At 57.5% G+C, this 18663-nt stretch overlaps 1 protein-coding gene across 3 annotated transcripts in view; it reads left to right on the plus strand.

The window, feature by feature from the left end:
• The window catches only part of KCNN1 (potassium calcium-activated channel subfamily N member 1), a 65653-nt gene that overhangs the window by 26150 nt on the left and 20840 nt on the right, over positions 1 to 18663 (plus strand). For all 3 annotated transcript variants that reach the window (XM_075902761.1, XM_075902760.1, XM_075902762.1), the window contains exons 4-6: positions 10606 to 11031; positions 15058 to 15153; positions 15635 to 16053. In XM_075902761.1, coding sequence (XP_075758876.1) covers positions 10687 to 11031; positions 15058 to 15153; positions 15635 to 16053 — 860 coding nt within the window. In that variant the 5' untranslated portion in view covers positions 10606 to 10686. The remainder of the gene's footprint in view (positions 1 to 10605; positions 11032 to 15057; positions 15154 to 15634; positions 16054 to 18663) is intronic.

Genomic DNA, 18663 nt, shown 5'->3' on the forward strand with positions numbered 1-18663 from the left:
CCCCGCCCCCCCGGGCTGGCCCTGCTCTCCTGGCAAACCAGGCACGTGCAGAGGTCCCGAGTCGGGGGGGGAGGCGGAGGCGCAACGCGCGGTGAGGGGCGGGTTGGTTTTTCAGCCCCTCCCGCTGTTATTTCGGGCCCCGGCCTCCGGCTCGCAGGCAGCCTGCGCCTTGTCCCCGGCAGGCGCCCCCCCAAAGTCCCGCCTCGCCCGTGCTCTGTAATTCAGCGCGTCTCGGGGCTGGGGCGCCGGAGCATCGATCCCCCGCAGTGTCGCCCCGCGTCAGATCCCGAGGCAGCAGGACAGGCTAATTCGGGCTCGGTTCCTCCTCCCCCCTCCGGAAAGCGACTCTGCCACCCAACCCGGCAATTACCCGACAGCGCGGCGGGCGGGGAGCGGCGGGCCGGGCTGTAATTATCCCCGCCAGCAGCTCGGGAGGGGGCAGGACTCCAGCAGCCCCGCACAGCGGGTACGGGCGCGGGCGGACCTGGCGTAGCGGGCGGGGACCTTGACCGCTGGCTCCCTGCCCATTCGGGCAAGGGCTAGTTCAGGTGCCTGTGGGAATGAGAGAGAGAGAGTGTGTGTGGGGGGGGGCACCTATCTCTGTGGGGGGGCACCTATCTCTGGGGGGACCTATCTCTGTGTGTGTGGGGAGGCACCTATCTCTGGGGGGGGCACCTATCTCTGGGGGGGGCACCTATTTCTGGGGGGGCCTATCTCTGTGTGTGGGGGGAGGCACCTATCTCTGGGGGGGACCTATCTCTGTGTGTGGGGGGAGGCACCTGTCTCTGGGGGGGCCTATCTCTGTGTGTGGGGGGAGGCACCTATCTCTGGGGGGGACCTATCTCTGTGTGTGGGGGGAGGCACCTGTCTCTGGGGGGGCCTATCTCTGTGTGTGGGGGGAGGCATCTATCTCTGGGGGGGCACCTATCTCGGGGGGGCACCTATCTCTGTGTGTGGGGGGAGGCACCTATCTCTGGGGGGGCACCTATCTCTGTGGGGGGCACCTATTTCTGGGGGGACCTATCTCTGTGTGTGTGGGGAGGCATCTATCTCTGTGGGGGGGACCTATCTCTGTGGGGGGGCACCTATTTCTGGGGGGGACCTATCTCTGTGTGTGGGGGGAGGCATCTATCTCTGTGGGGGGGCACCTATTTCTGGGGGGGACCTATCTCTGTGTGTGGGGGGGGCATCTATCTCTGTGTGTGGGGGGGGCATCTATCTCTGTGTGTGTTACTGGGTGCATCCACGGCAGAGCTTCTGTGTGCAAAGGTACGTGGTCACAAGCGATCTGTGCGTGCAAGAGAGAATGTGCGTGTACGATTCTGTGTGTGTGTGTGTGACACGGTGGCATGTGGACAGGTGTGTGTTTGCGCCTCTACAGCTGAAATTAAAGCTCAGGGCCAAGTGTTAAGGGAAATCGTTTTTCTCCCTTCTCCTTGTAAGACCCCTTTAGGTACTTGAAAGCTGCTCTCCTGTCCCCTCTCAGTCTTCTCCTTTCCAAACTAAACAAGCCCCGTTCTTTCAGCCTTCCCCCTAGCTCATGTCCTCTAGACCTTCCATCATTCTTGTTGCTCTTCTCTGGCCCCTCTCCCATTTCTCCACGTCTTTCTTGAAATGTGGTGCCCAGAACTGGACACCAGACTCCAACGGAGGCCTACTCAGCACAGAGCAGAGCGGCAGAAGGACTTCTCGTGTCTTGCTCCCACACTCCTGTTCATGCAGCTCAGAATCCTGTTGGCTTTTGTTGCAACTGTGTCACACGCTTGACTCCTATTCAGCTTGTGGTGCACTCTGCCCCCTAGATCCCTTTCTGCAGGACTCCTTCCTAGACAGTCGCTTCCCGTTTGGCCGTTCAGAGACGTGTCTTGCGTCCAGCCCTCTCAGCCCCCAAGCCCTAGGTGGAACAGAATGTTTCCCCACCTGCTGGTTCCCTGACTTTGTCCCCGTGACCCTCGTTCATTAGTTTCGGTTCAGATTAGCAGCATAGCTCCCAAGGGCCCTGGAGAAATGGGTCTCCAGGTATTGCAGAGAGATTTTGTTCCGTCTGCCACCTGGTGGCAAGAAACCAGGGAAAGCCGACAAGAACCGGTTACAAAGGGAGCCAAGAGAGCTTGGAAATTCATTTGCAAATTCAATCCCATTAATTTAGGATTGAATAAGGATCTCCGCTGGTTAGCGCACTACAAAGGCAATTTCCCTGCTCTGGATATTCACATCTCCACAGCCAGTCCTGTGAACGGGCCGCTCCCGCCCTGACTTGATCAGCTTCATTCACACAAGCAACCGCTCCCTTATAGAAATCCCTGCTCCTGCAGCTTCCACCCCAATACATCTGAGGAAGTGGGGTTCACCCAAGAAAGCTCATGCCCTGATCAGCGTCGAAGGGTGTGTCTAAACTACATGGCTCCGTCGATGGAGCCATGTAGATGAGGCTGATCGGCAGAGGGAAATGAAGCCGTGATTTAAATAATCGTGGCTTCATTTAAATTTAAATGGCTGCCGCGCTCTGCCGACCAGCTGATCAGCTGTTTGTCAGCAGATTGGGGCAGTCTGGATGCGCCGTGGTCGACAAGGAAGCCTTTGTCGACCAGCGCAGGTAAACCTGGTTTCACAAGGCATACCTGCACCGGTCGACAAAGGCTTTCTTGTCGACCGTGGCACATCCAGACTGCTCCGATCTGCCGACAAACAGCTGATCATCAGCTGATTGGCAGAGCGCAGCAACCATTTAAATTTAAATAAAGCCATGATTATTTAAATCGCGGCTTCATTTCCCTCTACCAATCAGCCTCATCTACATGGCTCCATGGACGGAGCCATTTAGTTTAGACACACCCTAAGGGTGTGTCTAGACTACAGGGTTTTGTCGACAAAACTATACCTGCGTCTACACTGCCGCTGAGTTCTGTCAACATAACATCGACAGAACTCAGCAGTTTTGTCGACGGCGGTAAACCTCATTCTTCGAGGAATGACGCCTTTTGTCGACAGAGTTCTGTGGGCAGAAGGCGTTATTGCATCTACACTGTCCTTTGCGTCCACACTCTCATGTCGACAAAGCGGCTTGCTGTGTCGACAGAACTGGTTGTCGTCTGGATGCTCTTTGTCGACAGAAGCTTTGTCGACAGTAAGGGTACGTCTAAACTCCATGGCTCCATCGACGGAGCCATGTAGATTTGTTTGTTTGGCAAAGGGAAACGAAGCCGCGATTTAAATAATCGCGGCTTCATTTAAATTGAAATGGCTGCTGCGCTGAGCCGACAAACAGCTGATCAGCGCGGTAGTCTGAATGCTCTCCCGCCGACATGAAAGCCCTTTATCGACCTCCCCGGTAAACCTCATCCTACGAGGCATAACGGGGAGGTCGATAAAGGGCTTTCAGGTCGGTGCGGGAGCATCCAGACTAGCGCGCTGAGCCGACACACAGCTGATCAGCTGTTTGTTGGCTCAGCGGGGCAGCCATTTAAATTTAAATGAAGCCGCGATTATTTAAATCGCGGCTTCATTTCCCTTTGTCGATCAGTCTAATCTACATGGCTCCATCAATGGAGCCATGTAGTTTAGACACACCCTATCTGTCGAAACTTCTGTCGACAAAACCCTGTAGTCTAGACATACCCGGGTGTCTCACAACTCCTGGCTGTTTTTGCAGATACAGACTCCCCCGGCAGCCCTGCGGAGACGTTTCTTGGCTGGGGTAATTCCATGCCAGCCGGGGAGGTGGAGGCAGAGGAGCGCTCTTTGGAAATAGCCGCCTCCTCACACTGCTGAGACAGGTCTGGCCCGCAGCCGGAAGGGAGACCCGAATGGAAATGCCAAGTGGTGTCAGAGCCTTGGGGTGGATGAATGACTCCCGGCTTGTTTGCTGTGCAGCTGAGCCGTTCGCCGTCGTCGGGAAGGGCTGTGCCTATAGCTCTCTGTCGGCAGCTGCACCCCAGAGGTGGCTGCATTTTCAATGCTCCATGGCAGGGTCCTGGAGGTCTGCTTTGGGGGGCAGCAGGAGGTCAGGGCTGCTCTGGCGATGGCCGAGTTCCCCCACCCGCTGCTTGGTGCAGCGCCTGGAAGAGGCCAGAAATGCTGCGTAAGGGCTAAATATGATTCCTTATTCAGACTCGTTCTCTCGCCTCCATCACCCTCGCCCTCCAGGAGCTGGGGCTGCCTCTGACATCCCAACCGGCTCCCCCGATCCATGGGTGACCGGATCCTCTCTGCCCCACTCCGGAGGCTGCCCTCTTAGCCCTCCCTGCTCCCAGCCCCTCGGGTAGATTTGACAAGCTGCTGTAAGCAGCGCTGGATGTCGGCGGGCGAGTTCACGCCCGCTGGAGACTTGGGAAAACCTGCAGCCTCCCCCCGCCCACCTTGTTTTTTTAAACCAGCCTGCAGCTGTTCCGCGCAGGAAGGAACAGGGCAGACGACTGGCTCGCAGGCTGTTTCTGCAGATCTTTGTAACTCTGCTCTGCAGTGCGGCCTTCTGAGAGGGCATGACCATGTGGGGGCAACCCCCCCCCGGTCTGTCCCGTCAGGGCACCCGCGGCCTGGGCTCATACAGACAGAGCGGGGGACGGTTCCTCTCCTACGAGCTTCGTGTCGCACGTCGCTGCGGCGCCCGCCCGGCGCCAGAGCCCCTGTCCACACGGAAGCTGGACGGCGCTGCCCCTCCGGTGTCTGTGTCCAACGGGCCCTGCCGTGGCGCGCTACACCGAATTGGCTGGCTGTCCAGGCAATGCCAGTCTGACCCGCCCCACCGTATATTTTGGATCCGCTTCCCCTCTGCATATGCCCGCGTGGGTCTCGAACAGAGCGAGGAGGGGGCGCCTCTCTTCGGAGTAGTGCGGGAAATGAGGCATGGGAAGCAATTCCCACCTCCTCGGACTGGCACCCGGGATCCTCCCGTGGATTTCCCGTGCCCCCCCCCCCCCCCGAGATGGGAAACTTGACCAGCAGGGAGCCAAGGTTGGCGAGTCAGTGCTAGCTATTAACCCCGCCCCTTCAAGGCCCCGGTCCAGCCCCTCATCCGCAAGGCTGCCTGTTGCCCATGCCCATCACCATGGTATCCGGGCACCCCATGGAGCTGGCCTGGCCATTGTAGTTGGGTGGGGGCTAGTTCCCTGCCACGACCAGGGTGGATCATAACCCCCGTCCCTCCCCCGCACCTATTTTTAGGCTGAAATCTCTGGGAGTCGTGGGCAAGCCGGCCTGTTGGGTTCCTCTCTGTCACTCGCTCGCATGGTTCTTCCACAGGGGTTCTCTGAGTGAAGCAGCTGGAGCCCAGGCACCCCCAGCCCACAGAACCCCCCCTGCTCCTGGGGAGAGAGGGGGAACCTCCTCCCTCATCCGTGAGTTGCACCTGGGCTCCCCTTGACTTTGGCTTTGCACCCAGGCCGGAGAGAGCCGGGCTCCATGGATGGGCATCTCCTGGCCTGTCTCAGGAGCCCCCGAGAGCAGCCCAGCTCAGCCCCAGCACTGCCCACAGAGGTCGCAGCAGCTGTTTTGGGGTGAGGGGGGGTTCCCGCTTACCCACAGGCTTGGAACCGTGACGAGAAGCCCCGTGCGACTTTTCCCCGCTGCACGCCGGCCAAGCAGCGGCTGGCGTAGGGTCCTCGTCCCTCCCCTCTCTCCATCTGCATCGAACGGGCCGACCACTTTTAACAAAGGGGGTTTGGATTTTCAAACTCATCCTCAGTGCGTCAGGCAGAGGACGGTGTCGGCTTTAGCCAAAGCTCTGTCCAAAGGCTTTTCCTGCCACTGCAAGCATGAGAGGGGCCAATCCACAAAGCTGGATGGTCGGCGAAGGAAGTGGCGGCTGAGGCCCGGAGCGTCACAGCACGCCGAAAAGCAAAGCCCAGAAAAATGTCGCGAGACTAGCCTGCGTTACAGCTGGCAATTGTGAAAAAGAAATAGCTTCAAACTTTGGAAGGATTAGAAACCTTCATGCTTCAGGGCATGAGTTCCAATCCCTAATAGGGGTCAGGAGGAAAATTTTCCCCTGAGGTTTTCCCAACCGGATTTTTCTCTCACGCCAGTTGCCACCGGCTTATACCGGGAACAGGCTAGCTGCGGAGCTGACCGGGAATGCTTTTCCATCCGAAAAAGCTGATTTGTCAAAACCAAAATGGTTCATGGGAAAGGAGCAGTTTGGACGACTGATTGAGATGGGAAATGGAAAAAACAAAGTTTCGAAAGAGTTGAAATGGGATGTTTGGCTTTTTTCTACATGCACGGGGGTGGGTTTTGATTCCTAAGAGCCGTTGGTTTCAAACTTTTCCTCGATTTCTACATACATGAATTTTTTTAGTCACAATCGAAATGTGTCGAGACTCTCACAACCAAGTCTTTTCATTGGCCCGCTCGGATTTTGTGTGTGTGTGGGTGTGCAATCCGTTTGTGAAAATGTGCGAGAGTTTGACTTTGTCCTAATGCAGGGTTGGAATTTTTTTTTCAACATCTCAGTTCTCCTGAGGTGGGAAACGCATGTCTTCCTCAACACTAGCTAGACAGGTGCCCAGTATGGCAGCAGTTATGGTCCGATGACGCTATAGCCGTGCGTCTGTACACACATGCACACGTGTGTGTGTGTGCACACGCACACACACACACACACATACACACCCCTTTTCCCCTCCCTCCCTTGCTCCATATCCAGCAAGGAGCCCACAAATCATGTGACCAGGGAGGGTGCTTTTGTAACACCCCCCTGCCAACTCTGCTAAGCCTGAACAAATTCATGTCACTAGTGACCCTGCCTCAGGACCGGAGCTAAAGGACTGCGTCTGTTGCTCCAGAGCGGGAGGTGAGGTGTGATTCCAGCTCTGCGGTGGACGCTCTGGTTCGCGCTCAGCTGGCACCCGGGAGATTCATTCCCCAACCTGTGCCCGGCGCCAGATGCAGGCTATTAATCAGCGCCCGGGAAGGGCTTGGGTGCCAGCCAGCGACATGGCTTTGCACAGCGCAGGAAAAATCAAAGCCTTATTAGAGAGGCCCAGAGGGACGAGTCCTCTCCCCACTTCCTGCTGCAGCCGGTCCCTTCCTGCCTGGCATCAGGCTTGGAAATGCTGGATCCCAGGTCTCCAGAGCAGCAGCGAGCCAAGGAAGGGGCGGGCGGGAGGGCAGCCCGGCAGGTGTGCAGCCACTGTTACTCAGGTGCTGATTCTGCCGGTGCTCAGGGCGAGGCGGGAGGCGGATGGGGGACCGGCCAGGGCTACCCAGGTTTGGGGTGCTGTGTGGGTCCGCAATTTTGAATCACACCCCCGAGAGCTGTTTGTGATCCTGCCGCCTAGGCGAGTCACTAGGGGACGTGCTTTGTACTGAGAGAGTGAACATCAGAACCGCCAGGCTGGGTCAGACCAAAGGCCCATCTAGCCCAGCGTCCTGTCTGCCGATAGACGCCAATGCCAGGTGCCCTGGAGGGAGGAAACCCAACAGGGAATCATCCATTTCTAATAAGTATTGATGGACCTAACCTCCAGGAATCTATCTAGTTCTTTTTTGAACCCTGGTCTTCACACCATCCTCTGGCAAGGAGTTCCACAGGTTGATTGCGCCTTGAATGAAGAAAAACTTCCTTTGGTTTTGTGATGTAGTGGGGGTACCTTGCTGGTTGCTATGCTGGGCAGTAGGTTGTGAGTGACCTCCACTGGCTGCTGGCTGCAGCACGGCCCAGCAGGGCAGGGGATGAGTCATTATGCAAGGGGGCTTCGAAACTCGTCAGACAGGTATCTCCCAGGGAGCGGGATAATGGGAAGTAGGGGTGTGGAGCCCTGGCTGGGGGTAGGGCTGGAAGTGAGTGGGGTAGTTTCTGTGTGGTATCATGGAGGAAGCAGCCTAGGCAACAGGCTGGGATTTAGGGGCCCAGGCTCCCCCATCTGAAGGGGGGCTGAGGCATACTAGGCCTGCCCTGTAACCAGTTACATCTGTGCTGGGCTGTATCCTGGAGAAGCGATAAACTCCCTCTATTCTACTGGCTGGTGGAGTCTGTCCGTGCCACTATGGGGGTGCAGGAGACGGGAAAACCCCAAGGCGCCGCCACAGGTTTGTTTTAAACCTGCTCCCTATTCATTTCATGTAATGACCCCTCATTCTTATGTTATGGGAACAAGTCAATAACTTTTCCTTATTCACTTTCTCCATACCTGTCATTATTTTAGGGTGTGTCTACACAGCAGCCTTACCTCGAAATAAGCTACACAATGTGCCCTATGCAAATTACGCATCTTATTTCAAAAGAGCTTATTTTGTAATTTGGTGCAGTCTACACAGTGCCAAATTTCGAAATAACCCACTGTTCCCAAACATCCCTTACTCCTCGTGGAATGAGATTTACAGGGACGTCAGAATAGCGAGCCCATGATATTTCGAAATAACGGGCTTGCTGGGAAGATAGCTATTTCGGGAGACCGGAGGTATCCTGAAACAGCTCTGCTGTGTTCACATAGCCTTATACACCTCTATCATATCCTCCCCACCTTAGTCTCCTCTTTTCTGAGCTGAAAAGCCCCCGTCTGTTTAATCTCTCCTCTTACGGCAGCCGTTCCAAACCCCTCATCTTTTTTGTTGCCCTTTTCTGAACTTTTTCCAAGGCCAATGTATCTTTTTTTGAGATGAGGTGACCACATCTGTCTGCAGGATTCAAGATGTGGGGGTACCCTGGCTTGATACAGAGGCAATACGCTATTCTCTGTCTTATTCTCTTTCCCTTTTTTAATGATTCCCAAGTTTGTTTGCTTTTTTGACTGCCGCTGCCCACGGTGTGCCCCGGCGCTTCTGGATAGATCCCAGCAAATCTGTGGGTATCTGCTTTATATCTATTGGCTGTGTTTGCAGATCGGACGTGGATAGAATCAAAGAATACTAGGACTGGAAGGTCATCGAGTCCAGTCCCCTGCCCTCATACTGTGACCATCCCCGATAGACATTTATCTAACCTACTCTTAAATCTCTCCAGAGATGGAGATTCCACAACCTCCCTGGGCAATTTATTCCAGTGTTTCACCACCCTGACAGGTAGGAACTTTTTCCTAATGTCCAACCTAAACCTCCCTTGCTGCAGTTTAAGCCCATTGCTTCTTGTTCTATCCCCAGAGGCCAAGATGAACAAGTTTTCTCCCTCCTCCATCTGACACCCTTTTAGATTCCTGAAAACTGCTCTCATGTCCCCTCTCAGTCTTCTCTTTTCCAAACTAAACAAACCCAATTCCTTCAGCCTTCCCTCATAGGTCATGTTCTCTAGACCTTTCATCATTCTTGTTGCTCTATAAATGTGTCTGCACGGGGTTCTGCTAGTGGGCGCTGCCTTTGAGACGAGATTTGAAACTGCTCCTGAATGCTCCATCCTTATGCCCAATATGCCCGAGGAGGCACGGAATCAGTATTGAGCACCAAATTTGGCCTGCCGGTCGGATCGTTCGCTCCCCAGGCCCAGGCCGGGTACGGACAGGGAATGCGGTAGTTACGACCCGCCTCTGTCTGACCCCCACCCTGGGGTCGCTGCAGCTGTCTGTGAAATTCGTCACTGCCCCATTACCCGGTGGCTGCCAGTTGTTAGGTGGTTAGGGCACTTGGCCGCAGAGGTGGCCGCATTTCCAGTGGTGGGAGGCATCCCTGTGCGGAGCTGAAGTTCGTAAAATTCGTCAGGGAGCCGTGGGGCCCGCAGGGTTGGAATCAGCGGCGCAGTTTGCTTCCGTGTTGGGGGGGGCGTGTTCAGAGCTGAGGACAGGCACTGGTAAGGGGGACTCCTGGCTTTTCTTCCTAGCTGGGGGAAGGAAGGGTCATCCAGGGAGGAGAGGAAGGAGCAATGCCCCCTAGGTATCCCAAGGAGGGGAAGAATTCTAGTTAGATGGGCTCCCAGTCTGGTGCCCCTCACCGGAGTATCTGGGCTGCATGACCATCCCTCCCCATCCTGGCATTGTCCTGTCCTCCTGGCCCACTGCCCAGGTGCGAGTTTCACCCTGTAATAATTCCAAGGGCTGGGCAGACAAGCCCTTTGCTTCTGCGTCAGGCCCCTGGCCCGGTCCCCACTTCTGGGTCTCCCCCTCCATTTCCCAAAGGAGCCTTTATCTCCTTCGGGGTGGGGGCCACATGCTGCCTCCGCAGAGCTGCCAGGGCTCCGGGGTTCCAGAGCGGCCCGGGTGGCGGGGGGGGGGGGGGGAGCGCAGTTTAGAGCCACACGCTGGGCCGCCTCCCGTTGCTTGCGTTCGGCCGGGGCCACAGGTGTCAGGGTCGTGGCCAGAGATAGGGGTGAGATCTCCCTTTCCCCCAGCAGTCTCTGCCCCCCAGGTCTGCGTCTCTCTCACCCAGGGGCGGGAGGAGGTCGCTGACCCACAGAAAAATCAGTCAGGGGCCACACACGAGTGAGAAGCAAAAAACCAACAAACCAAACCCCTCACTGACGTGCCCCCCGGCCGAGGGGCAGAAAGACCCTCTCCTCGTTCCCCTCACATGCCAGAGCCTGGGGGGGGCTTGGGCCAGTAGATTTTGTGCACCCCGTTCCTGCAGACTCCCCAGCACTGGCGTGGGGGCCCTGAGCCTCGGGGGCCGGATCCAGGCAAGCCAGGGGCCAGGCCTTTGCTTCCCCACCCCCCCTCGAATCCCGTCTCCGTCTCCCGCCAGGTAGATGCGGACTCCCGGGCTCTGAACCATGCGGGCTCCACGCCGTCGTTCCGCGAGCCCCGCCCCTTCGCCGAGATAGCCATGAGCAGCTGCAAGTACAATGGCGGCGTGGTCCGGCCCCTGAGCGGCCGGGTCGCCTCCCAGCACCACCCCCTCGCACCCGGGGCCGAGACCCAGCCCTTGGAGGTGGTGGTCTCCCACACGGAGCCGTCCAAGGGCACGGCGGGCAGGCTGGGGCCGGAAGAGAAGGGGGGGACGCGCTCCTACAGCCCGCGGAAGAACCAGAACGTCGGGTACCGGCTAGGGCACCGGCGGGCCCTCTTCGAGAAGCGTAAGCGCCTGAGTGACTACGCCCTGATCTTCGGGATGTTCGGCATCGTCGTCATGGTGACCGAGACGGAGCTGTCCTGGGGCGTCTACACCAAGGTAGGGGCCTGGCGTGGCGCCGGAAGGCCGGGCACTTGGGGGGCGGAAGAGGCGGGACCCCGTAAGCCCTGTCAGTCGCCCCGGAGAAGCAAAGGAGCCCACCTTGGAGCAAAAGGGGTCTCACGCAAGGGGGAATTTCGTCCCGGGGGCAGGGCAGGCCAGAGGCTGGGGGAGTGTTAGTGGCTGTACCGCACCTGACACACCAGGGCCAGGACCGATTGCAGGGTAGGGATGGAAGGGTGTGTCCACACTTGCATCCTCTTTCCAGAGAGGGATGCAAATGAAGACATCCGAAATAGCAAAGGAAGCCGGGATTTAAATATCCCGCGCTTCATTTGCATATTCGTGTTATGGTGCTATTTCGAAATACCAGACGCTGTTAAGACGCGGTTATTTCGAGAGAAACCCCTTCTCTCGAAATAACTGGTAAACCTCATTGTGGCTACGTCTAGACTGCAAGCCTCTTTCGAAAGAGGCTTTTTCAAAAGATACGTTTCGATAAAGCCTCTTTTGAAAAAGAGCGTCTAGACTACAACCGGTACTTTCGAAAGAGCAAACCGCTTTTTCGAAAGAGAGCACCCAGGCAATCTGGACGTTCTCTTTCGAAAAAGCACAGTGTGCATGACGTAGCGCCTTATTTCGAAAGAGCACTTTCGAAAAAAGGCGTTCTTCCTCGTAAAACGAAGTTTTCCACGGTCGAAAAAACTGCCGTGTTCTTTCGATTGACTTTCGAAAGAATGCGGCAGCAGTCTAGACGCAGGGGAAGTTTTTTCGAAAAAACCCTGTAGTCTAGACACACCCTGTATGAAGAATAAGGGTTATTTCGAGAGAAGGGTTTTTCTCTCGAAATAACTGCATCTTAACAGCCTCTGTTATTTTGAAATAGCGCTATCTTGAAATAGAGCCATAACACGAATATGCAAATGAATATTTAAATCCCGGCTTCCTTTGCAATTTCGGATGTCTTCATTTGCATCCCTCTCTCGAAAGAGGGTGCAAGGGTAGACACACCCGAAGAGAGTTGCTGTTTAAACGGGGGATTGATGAGCATGAGCTTATGGGTGACCCACACAGCTCCCAGGCCAGCTCCCAAAACGTTACGAGTTTTCTCTGTAAAAAATACGCTAATGAAGGACTCATTTGCATGAGTCGTGATCTCATTTGCATATTTTCTGCCAATCCGTTTTTGTGCTAGGGGTTTTGTGCAAACATCTAGACGACATCCCTCTGCCAGCCGAGGGATGTAAATGAGGCACTTTGAAAGTGCAAGTGAAGCAGGGATTTAAATATCCCATCGCATCATGGCGCTCTTTCGAACAAGCGCCATTTCGAAAGTAAAACCCCGGTCTAGACACGGTTCTTTCAAAAACGGCAGGCTTTTTCGAAAGATCCTGTACTCCTCAGAGCGCCGTGACGTGATTATGCAAATGAAGCGCGGGATATTTAAATCCCCGTTTCATTTGCACTTTCAAAGTGCCCCGTTTACATCCCTCTGCCGGCAGAGGGATGTTGTCTAGGCGTAGCCAAACAAGCTGTGTGGGCGATTTCTTTTTGCTCAAAACCCCCTTTTCCCACAAGATCGGTATACCCCATACCAATCTTGCGGGAAAAGGGGTTTGTGCGAGAAAAGAAAACGTTCCCACGGCTTGTTTTTGCGCAAAAACCCCTAGTGCAAAAACGGAGTGGCAGAAAATATGCAAAGGAGATCGCTGTGACGGCGCGTTGGGGGTCCCCCGTCTCCTGCACCCCGAAATGGCACAAACAGACTGCACCAGCCGGTGGAATAGAGGACGTTTATTGCCTCTCCAGGATACAGCACAGCACAGATGGAATCTGGTCACAGAGCTGGGCTGGGATGCCTCAGGCCCCCTTGAGATGGGGGAGACTGGGCCCCTAAACTCCAGCCCCTTTCCCTAGGCTGTCTCCTCCATGCTCCCAGCCCGCAACATCTCACTCTCTTCCAGCCCTGCCCCCCAGCCAAGGCAGCATTCCCCCTTCCTTTGTTCCTCTCCATGGGGGGTGTCTGGCCACTGGTTTGCATAGTGACTCATCCTGTTTTGCTGGGTCGTGGTACCCACGGCAGCCAGTGGGGGTTACCCCAGAGCCAGCAGCATAGAAACCAGCCAGGTACCCCCACTACGTCACAATCGCGACTCATGCAAATGAGTCCCTCGTTAGCACATTTTTTGCCAGGAAAACTCGTAACGTAGACATAGCTCCACTGTGTGCACCCCCGGCTGATTTTTTTGTGGCTGTGCAGCCCCCGATCCAGAAAAGGTTCCGCACCCCCATAACGGCTGAAATGTTCAGCAGTTACACCGTTAGCCAATTACACACGTTTTAACATCCCTAAGGCAGGTGTCATACATGTACTCCACGTAAGGGATAAGGACCGTGTGTGAGCCCCCCTGCCGGCGTGTGTGTGTGCACACGCTGGTGCGTCACAGTGCAGGGTGGGTGCCTCTAGGGGCGTGTAAACGTGCGTGCACGTGTCCCAGAGTCTGTGCGCTTGTGCACGCGAGCGTGCCCTGATGCGGGGATACATGCACGGACCCATCTCTTGCATGCACGCCTCTTCCCTGGGCATCCCATGGAGGTGCCCCCCCGGCCCCACGGATGGCGGTCTGCCCCCGAGCGGCACTGAGGATTAATGGGCCCTGCCCTGTGAGGTTTCAGGCTGATGGGCGTTTTGCGCTGACAGTCGTGCCCACTCTTGGCCCCTCGGCTCCTGGGCGGGACCCCCCTCTGCAGGGTGGCAGCCCCTTCTCGGGGAGCCCCCTCCACGCCAGCGGCAGAGACAGCCTCTTCTCAGGGGTCTACGCCAGTGCGGCGACCCTCTTGTGGGGGGGCCCGCTCTCACCCGGGGGGTCTCCGCCTCCGGGACGGCACCTCTCAGGCCTCCAGCCGCCTGCCTCCACTGTGAGCCCCTTCGGGGGTCCCCTCCCTCTGGACCCCCCGGGTCTCCCCTCCCAGAGGAATAGCGCCCCCCTGTTCTCCAGCCCAGAGCAACTATGAGCCAGCACCAAACAGGAGGGTTTATTGAGCTTTGAACCCAGCAAAGGATCCCTCAGGCCAGTCGCCTGGGCCCTCAGCCCCCACGTCAGCCTCCCCTGCAGCCAGCTGAGTCCTGCCTGCTCTGCCCTCAGTCCCCCCAAAAGAGGTTCTTTCGAAAAAGAAGGCAGTCTAGACGCGGTTCTTCTGAAAAAAAAAAAAACCCTTTTCAAAAGAACCCCTCTTCCTCAAAGGGTATGTCTTAACTACAGGGTTTTTTGGAAAGAGGATATGCAAATTCCATGGGAATCTGCATATCTTCTGATTGCTTTTTCGGAAGTGGGTCTTTCGAAAGTGAAAGTAGTCTGGACGCGTTTTTTTCAGTCTGGGCTCTTCCCAAAAAAAGGAGGTTGATGTGGTTTTCGAAAAAGAGGTGTTTTTTTTTTTTTAAAGAACCGCGTCTAGACGGCTTGCTTTTTTAGGGTCTAGACGGCTTGCTGTTTTGAAAAAACCTCTTTCGAAAAAGCGATCGGAAGAAGCTATGCAAATGCTCGCCAAATTTACAGAGCTTCTTTCGAAAGTGAAAGCGAGTCTCGGCCTCCCCTGAGAGTGGGGGGGTCCTGTAGCATCCCAGCCGGTCGCAAGGCCGCGGGAGACAGCAAGTCCTAGCCAGGGGCAGCGGGTGAAGGCAGGGCCGGGGGGAGACAAGCCCCCAGCCCCGCCCCCAACTCCGCCCCTTCAGCCAGGCCCCGCCCCCTGCACCATGGGAAGTGCAGTTCCGGCCTCCCCAGCCCCAAAGTTGATCCTAGCTGATCTGCACCTGCCTGTCCGTAAAGGTTTGCGGGAGCCTGTCGAATGGGCTGCCAGCCTGTAATGACAAGCTGGTCCAGCGGGTGCTTTGGCTCAGAAGGAGGTGTCTTTCCAAGCCAGGGGGCAGGGCAGGGGGGTTGCTCCTTGCTGGGGTGGTCTCAGTGTGGCTTGGGTCAGGGCTGATGGGAATGCCCGCCCCACGCTGCTCCTCTGTCTCCCTTTTAGGAGTCGTCGTATTCATTTGCACTGAAATGCCTTATCAGCCTTTCCACCATGATCCTGATGGGCCTCGTCATCATGTATCACGCCCGAGAAATCCAGGTGAGCAGCCCTCCCCATGCCCCCCCGGCTCACAGGGACCCCCCTTGTGACATCACACAGGGACCCCCTTGTGACATCACACAGGGACCCCCTTGTGACATCACACAGGGACCAGCTCGGAGTCCCGTTGCGTGAGCTCACACCAAACCCTCTTCCTCCAGCGCAGCGGTTTTAAACCACGGGGGGACACTGGGCTTCGGTGCTGCGGGGAGATCCAGTGAGCAGTGGGGGGGCTAAGGCCGCTTCCTGCCTCTCCTGGCCCCGCAGACCAAGCTGCGCCCCAGAAGCAGCCGGCAGCCAGTTCCCAGCCTCTGGGAGCGCGGAGTTGGTGCTTGGGTCCGTGGCAGGGCCAAGGGTTTGCCACTCCTGGTCCAGATGCAGTCCGTGGGCCAGATCTGGCTCCCAGGCCACCTCCTTGTTAGGTGCTGCTGGGCCTTTCGACCCCTTTCCCTCCCCGCCGCTAACCCCTCTCCCCGCCCAGCTCTTCATGGTGGACAACGGGGCGGACGACTGGAGAATAGCCATGACCTACGAGCGGATCTTCTTCATCACCCTGGAGCTGCTCGTGTGTGCGGTCCACCCCATCCCGGGCCAGTACCTCTTCACCTGGACGGCCCGGCTGGCCTTCACCTACACGCCCTCGGTGGCCGAGGCCGACGTGGACATCATCCTCTCCATCCCCATGTTCCTGCGCCTCTACCTGATCGGGCGGGTCATGCTGCTGCACAGCAAGCTCTTCACCGACGCCTCCTCCCGCAGCATCGGCGCCCTCAACAAGATCAACTTCAACACCCGCTTCATCATGAAGACCCTCATGACCATCTGCCCCGGCACGGTGCTGCTGGTCTTCAGCATCTCCTCCTGGATCATCGCCGCCTGGACGGTCCGCGTGTGCGAGAGGTGAGGGCGGCGGCGGTGGGCGGGGCGGGCGCCGCCCCCTGGAGGGGCGGGGCATTGCCTGCCTGCCGGTGCAGCGGGAGACCGGCCGGGCTCTCTAGGCTGGAGCGAGGGACTGGCGCATGGGAGGTCGCCCCACGAGCCGAGGGAAAGGGCCTTTTGCCGTAGAGAACAACACCCCGCTGGGAACCCCAGCAAGGAGCAAGCCCCCCGCCCCGCTCCCTGGCTTGGAAAGCCACCCCCTTCTGAGCCAAAGCGCCCGCTGGACCAGCGTAAGGCCTGCAGACGATTCACTGGGCATGGTCTTGTCATTACAGGCTGGCAGCCCCTAAGTTACTGTGGCTTCCACCGCTTTCGCCTTCCCGTCTGTACTTCTGCTAAGCCCAGCCATTGTGGGGGGCGGGGGGGGGAGCGTGACTACGTCGGATCTGGCATTCCGGGATCTATTATTTGAACAAAGGCAGCACCCGAGCAGCCCCCATCACGCCCCTGGCGCCCTCTAATCTTTTCCATCCCCGTGCAGATTTTTCCCCATCCATGTGCGGAATCATTTTTTTCACATGCACCCAGGCATGTCTGAATGTGCACCACCAAGAGAAACACAAAACCTAACGGTGGGCACTCTGCTAATCAGCCGGGCAGCACTGAAACCATTCCTGAGTGGCTGTCTGAGTGTCCAGCTTACAAGGGCCCCCGTGCCAGGCGCTGTACAGACACAGAACAGATTGTCCCTCCCGCTAAGATCTTCCAATCTAAGTGTAGATGACACCAGCCCTTCCTTATCCTGCTCAGCCCCTATGTCTGGGCTTCTCCTCCCAGATGCCCACTGAGCTGTAGGAAAATTAAAGCAGCCGACGCTGCATCTTAATGGGGCTGCATCTCTGAGGCCCACAGCCCCTGACACCAGAACTGGAAAAAGAGCCGGGGTGCTTTTAAGAATCCTAGGGGGTCACTGTGGTTGCTGGGAGAACATGGCTCATTGGCTCTGGACAGCTGCCGGGAAGGGCAGGGGCCTTTGGGCATGCGTGCCAGGGAGGGGGCAGGGCGTGAGTCACCCCGGAGATTAGCTCTTCCTTTCTGTGCCATTTCGGAATAGAACGCCACGGAGGGTGCCCCGGGTTTAGGGGCAGAGCCGCGTGGGACCTGGCGGCAGCCACGGGCACGTGGCAAGCACGGTGAAAGAAAGAACTAATGTAATGTCTCCGGGAGAGCGCACAGCGTGTGCAGCAAGACCCTGTGTTTGGAGCTGACTTCTAGCCTGGCCTCCCCTGGATATAGGCCCCATGTCTCCGGGGCTCTTTCTCCCACGCTCAGGGCTCCAGAAGGAGCTGGTGCCGCTAAGGAGCTATTTTTAATGGCAGGCGTGTGCCGCTGGGACTCCGGGCTGCCCCTTAGGCTGAGCTGTTCCCCCGTGGCCCAGCGCTCCGCAGGGCGTCCGAAGGCAAACGAGACCCCACATTTGGTGTCCAGCTCATGATTTTCCGTGGCCTTGTGGACGCTTTGGCTTGACCGTGCTTCCGTGCCAGGGGCCACAGGCGGCGACCGGCTAGGGAGACAGGCAGAGAGCTACTTTGCCCTCCCCGGGGGCCCTTTCTGGGGCCCCCAGCCGTCCCATCATGCATTGCTTTCCGCTGGGAGGAACCCCAGAGCACCAAAGCTGGTTGGGGCCACCTCCCTGCCCCCCTGTACCCTCCCCCGCTTCTTTTCTTCTCTTCCCCCCTCTGTTCCCGTTCACCTCCCTTCTCCTACAGGCCTCTTTGCCCCTGCCTGGTGGTGCCCCTGCTGGATACTGGGGGGATCCGCAGCACCCTCAAACAGAGGATCCATCCCCGGCTGAGAGCCCTCGGGGGGGGTTACCCCAATAGCCCACTTTGGGGGGGTCTTGTCCTCTCAAGTGCCCCCCCAGCCTTGGTCCAGGGGGTGAGTGAAATCAGCGAAGCTGGGAGCGAGGATTCCAAGGCAAGGTGGCTTTACACCCGCCGGGGATCTGACCCCCGGCCTCCAGCAGAGCGGGGCCGATTTATGCCTGCTAGGAATCTGGCCCTTTGCCTCGTCTTTAACTGGGGCTGATCCCCTCGGGCAAGGAGCACGACCTGGGCTCTGGCCTATAAGGGAGCCTCCGCCTCGGGACCCCTGCGTGCTCCTTCAGACGCACCGGGCGCAGGCTGGAGGGGTGTGTGGGGTGCGTGTGTGTGTGCGCCTCTCTCCTTCCCTCTGCCGCCTGCCCTGTGTCCCCTGCCCCGGGACGGCTCGTTAACCTGCTCTTCTTTTCCCTCTCTGATTGCTCTGCTGCTCACAGGGACAAACTGTGAGTCTCCGCGTGCAGAAACCCCCCCTGCACGGGCAGCCGCCTGCCGCATCCCAGCCTTGTGCCTGCCAAGAATTTAAGATTCGCTGCCGCTGGCGGGGAGGGGTGGGGGGGTGTCCAGTGTGCAGCCAGGGGTCCGTGACCCTTGAAAGAAGGCTGGAGTCACGTCACTTGGAACCGCTGCATTTCATGTGGAGGGCGGCAGGGGCCCCCCGACATTCTGCCCCCCCATTCCAGCTGCACCCCAGGAATCCAGCCCTGCCCCTTCCCGACCTTCACCCGCCTTTTCTCAGCTCTCATCCCAT

Source organism: Pelodiscus sinensis, chromosome 19, assembly GCF_049634645.1.
Source record: "Pelodiscus sinensis isolate JC-2024 chromosome 19, ASM4963464v1, whole genome shotgun sequence".
NCBI lineage: Eukaryota > Metazoa > Chordata > Testudines > Trionychidae > Pelodiscus > Pelodiscus sinensis.